The 7,488-nt window shown below is 39.2% G+C and overlaps 1 protein-coding gene across 1 annotated transcript in view; it reads left to right on the top strand.

Moving 5' to 3' along the window:
- Positions 1-429: 429 nt before the first annotated feature.
- IL26 (interleukin 26) overlaps positions 430-7,488 on the top strand; it is a 28,035-nt gene continuing 20,976 nt past the window's right edge. The window contains exons 1-3 of the mRNA XM_055235479.1: positions 430-652; positions 738-794; positions 956-1,090. Coding sequence (XP_055091454.1) covers positions 482-652; positions 738-794; positions 956-1,090 — 363 coding nt within the window. The 5' untranslated portion in view covers positions 430-481. The remainder of the gene's footprint in view (positions 653-737; positions 795-955; positions 1,091-7,488) is intronic.

Raw genomic sequence — 7,488 nt, 5'->3', positions numbered from 1 at the left:
TCCATTTGAATCGTGAGCAGATTTCCTGGGGCTGCCCATTTCCACCCCCTTGTTAAATTTTTCTTGGATTCTAGGTAGAAAAGGAGATTTTTCACATGGGGTTTAAAAAATTATGACACAGCCCCCTGGAAATCATCCTGTTTTTATTGGCATGCCTTTTAAAATAATGCAAGCTGCTGTGATAGGCAACTGAAATTCTGATTTTTTTTGGAAATGAGAACCCAATCTTACCAGTAAGGCTGAGCTTTTAAATAATGTCAGTTGATGGTGTGATCAGCGTTTTTTGATTATGAAGCAAGCTCTTAAAAAAATAGAACAACCAAAGTGATCTTCCTCTATATAAACTGTAAATTATCTTTCACAGCACCTCATTGGACTGGTGGCTTTGAGGGCTACATTAAGTAGGTTATCCTCTCATCTAACCAGCACTAGTATCTCTTGGGCCGCTGTGAGTGACACACACTGAGTGGGGTGAAGGGAAATGCTGGTGAATTTCATTTTGAGGTGTGGGTTGCTGTTAGTCACTCTGTCTCTTGCCATTGCCAAGCACAGGCAATCTTCCTTCACCAAAAGTTGTTACCCAAGGGGAACACTGTCCCAAGCTGTTGACGCTCTCTATATCAAAGCAGCATGGCTCAAAGCAACGATTCCAGTAAGTATTAGGCTCTGTTTAAAATCATGACCTCAAGGACATTTACAATCTTGGATACAACTTATTTCTCTTTGTTTTATTGTAGGAAGACCGCATAAAAAATATACGATTATTAAAAAAGAAAACAAAAAAGCAATTTATGGTAAGTCAGAAAGTCTTCTTCTTTTTTACATTTCCACTTATTTGATGTTTATTTCCCCCTGCATTTAAATTTTTTTCAGAGAGTAATTAAGTAATGATCAGGGGGACATTAAAAAAATATTCATAATTTACCATATGCAATTTCTTGTATCTTGTTTTTAGAAAAACTGCCAATTTCAAGAACAGCTTCTGTCTTTCTTCATGGAAGACGTTTTTGGTCAACTGCAATTGCAAGGTTGCAATAAAATACGCTTTGTGGAGGACTTTCATAGCCTTAGGCAGAAATTGAGCCACTGTGTAAGTATACACAACAAATACTGTGCATTTGATCCTAGAAACCTATTTAGAAGTCAGCATGTAAGAATCTGTCTACACACCAAAGGGTGAGTAAAGCGAACTTTGTAATTGTTGGCTTGTATTCCAAATGGAGAGGTCATCGCCAGGGAAACAGCATCAAATAACTGTACATTACTCAGAATGCTATTTATTATTTCTTAAAGAATGGCTTATAAAACACACTGAAGAGAGCTAAAGTAACATGAAATGGTTTTCAAATAAATACTTTAAAATCATTCTCTCATTATGTGTTCCCAAGTAATTCATTCATCCATTTAATATTTCTTGAGTACCAACTTTGTGCCAAACACTATTCTAAGTCTCCCTCTCTCCTTTCCTCCCTCCCTCCCTCTTTTCCTCCCTCCCTCCCTCTCTCCCTTCTTCCCTTCCTCCCTCCTTCCCTTCCTTCCTTCCCTCTCCCTCCCCGTTCTCTTCCTCCACCCTCCCTCCCTCTCTTTCTTTCTTTTCCTTCCTTCCTTCTTTCTTTACTTCCTTTTCTTTCTTTCTCTCCTTCCTTCCTTCTTTCCCATAATAATAATAACTAACTGATGCCCTTTTTCTTATTTACTTATCTTTTTAAAAAAATAGTTGTGCCCCTTTTAAGGCATAATCTCAGTAAAAAACTTAAAAAGGGATAGAGATGCCTTCTTTGGTACCTAAATTATTTGATGCCTCAGTATGGTCACTGTCATAACAAGCAGTGCAGAATTAATTAAGAAGGTAAAAGTGATCACATTTCTATGAAAACTTCCACAGTAATAAAGACCAGTGCAGAAAACAAAACAAAACAAAACAAAAACACTGAGCCAGAATCTGTGTGATGTTAGTTGAGTTGCCTCTGTGGGGAATATTGAAGCTTTTCTGTGCCCTTAGTTGGGGTCCAAGTATGCTTTCTCCAGCCTCCTGCAGTTGTAGCTTGCAGATGGTACAAAGGTTGGGTGGGGAGCCTTATTGCAATCCTTGGGAAGCCAGTTGGAAAGGAGCTCTCCGTCCTGGGCATCATGGTCACTGAGACTTAAACACTAGGCCATTAGAGGGGGGTGTTTATTTTTTAAGAGTTAAGATGTCTTTTTCTTGTGGTCAACTAAAGTGCTCCGTAACCCAAATTTCAGCCCAGAGTACATGAGGCATTTTATGAGTGTGAGTAGATCAGCTAGGTTCAAAAGAAAAAAACAAGCAAAAAAACAAAAACAAAAACAAAAAAACCCGACAAAGTTAAGTTCTCTATCTCTTTGGTTAGTTTGTGTTTGTTATATCCTTACTTAGGTTTGGACTGCATGGTTATTCATAAACTCTCACATTTTATTAAAATCACAACACTGATAAAAAGAAATTACAAACTGATACCTCTTTGCAAAACACAGGGAGAATTCTCTGGGCCAGTTCCGGTGCCGGAAATTTTGTTCTATGCTTAACCTATAAGACTACCTTATGAAGAAAGTACATCTGTAACTATAAATAGTCTCTTAAATTTAAGTTGCATTGTTAAATCCTTGCCTGATACAGTATAGAGTGTCTGGTTCCCCAGAACCCCCAAATCCATGTCAGGTTTTCACTACTAATTTGGTTTTGTTGACCCAAATAGCTAGACAACATATAGCGACAGTTATAACCTAAAACGAACAATATTCTAGATGAAAAGCTTAGGAAACCTAGATCTGTCTAGGAACTCTGGTTTTTCTTGGTTTGTTTCTGGGGAAGTTTTCCTAAAGTGGGTGGGACAGTGTGGCGCCGCTCTGGTTGGTTGTTGCTGCTTACCAAAGGGTCTGGCTCCCTCCTGTGGCCAAATACGAACACATCATCTCATCAATCTCGCCAGGGAGCACGTAACTCCGGGCTTTCCCTTCCCTCCTCCCACCTCAAGCCCATCAGTGTGTGAGCATCAGTTGTCTTACAAGCTGTGAAGTTTATGCCCTGGGGTAAAGCAAGCTCCCCTGTGAAACATAAAGCGTCAGGATTGGCCTGAGCGTTAGAAAGACTGCAGACATTGATTTAGGGAAAAATGTAACTGGCCTGGTGTCTAATCTTTCAGCCAAACATAATTTTATATTTCTGGCAACAGAAGCTGGTATCTGTCTGTTTAATACAAATTAACTGAGCATCTACTCTATGAAGCTCTGAATTAGTGGTTGGGAGAGGGCTTAGCAGACAGAAGTTATAAAACATGAAGTAAACAACATTAATTTAAATATGATATTTTCTTAATAAAAATGGACGCTAAATGTAATCAATGTATAAATGGTCAACCTATTGAAACTAATTATACTAGCTGTATTTCCCCTGCCGTCCATACTGTTGAGGTTGTTGTGGGAAAAATAAGTAAAACAAAGCCCTGGGGATTCAGAGCAGTAGTGATCAAGTCACAAGTGGTCAAGTCCCTTCTTGAAAGGGGGGACTGTAAGAGGGGGCCTTCCATTCTGCAGGCTCTGAGCTTTAGAAAGCTTTCTGCAGAACCTTGACATATTTTAAAACTGATCCAAGGCTTCTTCCATGATGGGGAGACAGGAGGAAATGGCCCATTCTGTTTCCTGGACGTGGTACTCTGGGATAATGCTTAGGTTAGTATGATGCTACAGGCTAAATAGGATTTTGAGGGATTGATTGAGCAATGAATGCTGCATTGGTAGTGCTGCTGCAGAGTTAAATGCTGTCTGTGTTCTGAACAGCTGATTTACACAGAATTTTGGCACACAGCCTACTTGCTTAATGTGTGCACTTAATATTTGAAATTATGCCAACAATAAAACATCGGTTTGCGTTCTTCTGAAAGTTCTCCCCGCCCCAAACCTTGGGAATAATTTTAAAAAAGCAAAACATATGATATCAATTGCTTTAAATCATTTGAATAATCCAATAATTATGTATTTTGTATCTTAATACATTAAAGGTAATAGTAAGGATTACTACAGCTCTTTGGGCATGGAATTTTTACATGCTCTTACCAGTGTACCTGTTTTATTTCTGTTGACAATTTTTAATGGATACCAGAGTTATTAAAAGATGCTTACTCTGCTAAAGTTGCAAAGACATTTTAATTTGTGATGGTAACTTTTTTTCAGATAATTATACTTTACCAAATAGGATATGACTGTGGTTGGATTTGTTGATTACATGCTGAATTAGGTGAAAATTTTCACATATCAAGAGCCAAGTACTAAATTATTCCTTTAAATTTAAAGTAGCCTTCCCTGGTAGGTTTAATAGGAGTATTTGGGTTGGGGAAATATTGCAATTCCAATGATGGAATACTTATGTACTATATTACCAAATCTTATTACCTTGGAATATAACCTGGATTATATTTGAGTTATCCTTGGTGGGTGTTGTTTTGTATCATCAGAAAGAAAAACTTAAAGATGAACTCTGGTATAACCCGGAATTAGATACTGGATCACATGCTGTCAGCTAGAGATGATCAATATCTATTTCACTTGCAGTTCATTTGCATGGAACTTTATGATTACTGGCCGCAGATAACAGTATAACTCTTTTGACATTCGTATCACCAGCCCACTATTGAACATTTCTAGGTTTTAGATAGTTCAAAATTCAGATATAAAAATAAAATGCTCATGGTGAGCAAGTGGTCCTATCCACCTCCTTTCCATTTATTCTTTTTTATTCCTGTTCATAGGCAACATTGTGTCACTCATTACTATTTGATAAAGGTGATGAAATAAGTAATTGCCACATTTTGAGGGTATGGATTTGCACTTGATGGATATTCGTCAAATGGCTGAGACCACGTGCTTTCCTTCCTTTTCCTTCCTTCATTCCTTTCTTTTTTCTCCCACCCCATTCCTCTTTTCCTTTAATATACTTAAAAAACTGTCCATGTGCCTGCTCCAGAACAATTGCCAAATGATGAATTTGTCAACGACCAAGTTGTTGAGTTAGGTTTTTCTTTTATTTATTTAGTTTTAGTTGACTGGCTTTGTTTTGTCTTCATGAGAAAGAAGCTTTCGTGTTGAGGACTGTTGTGTTTGTTTCTGTTCCTAATTCTTACTTTTGGAAATAAAGATCAAGTAGCAGGGAGAGGGGAGACTTGAGGGCATAAAAATCCTAAGATCGGAATGTTTTTCAGCATGCAGAATTCTTATGACTATATTTAAGATTAATATATTTGTATACAAGGGAGAATATATAAGAATTTGGCCAGGTACGGTAGCTTACGCTTTTAATCCCAGCACTTTGGGAGGCCGAGATGGGTGGATCACCTGAGGTGAGGAGTTCGAGACCAACCTGACCAACATGGCAAAACCCCCATCTCAAGAAAAAATACAAAAATTAGCCGGGCGCAGTGGCACGTGCCTGTAGTCCCAGCTACTTGGGAGGCTGAGACAGGAGAATCTCTTGAACCCAGGAGGTGGAGGTTGCAGTGAGCCAAGATCGCACCACTATACTCCAACCTGGAAGACAGAGCAAGACTCTGTCTCAAAAAAGAAAAAAAAAAATTCTCCATAGTCCAGAGCACATTTGAGTATATGTACCGATTTTGGTGTTAGAGGGATGCTAACTGCTAACTGTAAGAAGTACTCCTCCAATTTTGGTGGCTTCACATTTTAAAACTTTATTTCTCACCAATGTAAAAGTCTGGGTGTTTTAGATGGTGACGCATTTCTCCACATTATGAATCAAGGGTCCAGACTCGTTCCATATTGCAGCTCTCTCATCTCCTAAGCCTTCTGCTTTGGGTCAGTGGAAGAGGGATGAGACTAGTCAGAAGACGTGTCAGCTTCTTAGAGGTCTTGTTCCCCAAATCACACATTCACTCTGCTCACATTCCATTGCAAGAACTCATCACATGGCCACAAGTAACTGCAAGGAATCATGGGAAATGTAGTTTAGCTCATGGCTCGGAAGAAGAGACAATAAATTTTGGCCTACAGCTAGCAGTCCTGCCATAAATATTTAAGAATTCTTTAATAATATATTATTTATGACCAGGGCCACTCTTAGCTTATAGAGTGCCTTTGCACAAAGCAGAAAAAGGGATATAGCCTTGCAGGAGCAAGGTACAATGAATACAGCACTCTTAAGTGGGGTATTCATGTGTGAGGCATGCCTTGCTCAATGGTACAGGATGATTCTGCTTATAACTAGTCAACGAATGATTTCTTTTTATGAATACATTCTTCTCATGAATAAGCAGGGAATTCAGACAGAGGAAAACTGAACTTACCCTACAATGGTATTATAAAGACAAAATAAAAATTGAAATAACTAAAACTAATGGGTTAAAAGAAGTACATTTTGTAAATTGGTTGGGCAGTGTATTAGTCAGGGTTCTCTAGAAGGACAGAACTAATAGGGTAGATGTATATATAAAGGGGAGTTTATTAAGGAGTATTGACTCACACAATCACAACGTAAGGTCTCATAATAGGCCATTTGCAAGCTGAGGAGCAAGGAAGCCCGTCTGAGTCCCAAAGCTGAAGAACTTGGAGTCTGATGTTTGAGGGCAGAAAGCATCCAGTATGGGAGAAAGATGTAGGCTGGAAGGCTAACCCAGTCTAGTCTTTTCACGTTCTTCTGCCTGCTTTTATTCTGGCCGCACTGGCAGCTGATTAGATGGTGCCCACCCAGATTGAGGGTGGATCTGTCTTTTCCAGTCCACTGATTCAGATGTTAATCTCCTTTGGCAACACCCTCACAGACACACCCAGGAACAATACTTTGCATCATTTCAATCCAATCAAGTTGACACTCAATATTAACCATCGCAGGTAGTGAATTGACTTTTGGCAAACTGTCTTACAGCAGTTTGGCCTAATTCTATATTTGCTGGCCACTGTGTTAGGTGCTGGGGCAAAAAAGGCAAGTGTGATTTGGTCCAGGCTCTCTAAACTCTTTTTGGATGGGAACAGTAAACAAAAAATTCCATGAATCATAAAATGCAAAATATGCGAGTGCTTAAAGTTTTCTGTTTGAAGAAGTCACTGTGAAACCCAAAGGAAGAAGTAGTTAATTCTATCTGCCGCAGGGATAGGGGTACATGTGGGGGGAAACTCAAAAGAGCGTTATTAAAGGAGATGATGCTTGAGCTTAATTTCCAGGGGAATGGCAGGGGAAGAAGCCTGAATAAAGGTGTGGTGGTATAAAACAACATGCCATATTCAGGAAGCTGCAAGTAATTGAGTATGGGTGTAAAGGGGCTTGTGGACCGTTAAGAGAAGGTAGGCTGGTCAGATTTTAGCCAGGGGATATTAGTAGGGTCAGGTAAAGGAGGGCCTGGTGAGACTGGCTAAGGAGTTTGGATTTTATCCTGAGGATAAGGGAAAGCCATTGAAAGGCATGGCATGATCAAATACAGGATGTTTCAGAAAGAACTCTCTGGTGACTGTATGGGGATGTATGTA

Source organism: Symphalangus syndactylus, chromosome 13 (genome assembly GCF_028878055.3).
Source record: "Symphalangus syndactylus isolate Jambi chromosome 13, NHGRI_mSymSyn1-v2.1_pri, whole genome shotgun sequence".
Classification (NCBI taxonomy): Eukaryota; Metazoa; Chordata; class Mammalia; order Primates; family Hylobatidae; genus Symphalangus; species Symphalangus syndactylus.
This window is presented reverse-complemented; position numbering and strand designations above follow the sequence as displayed.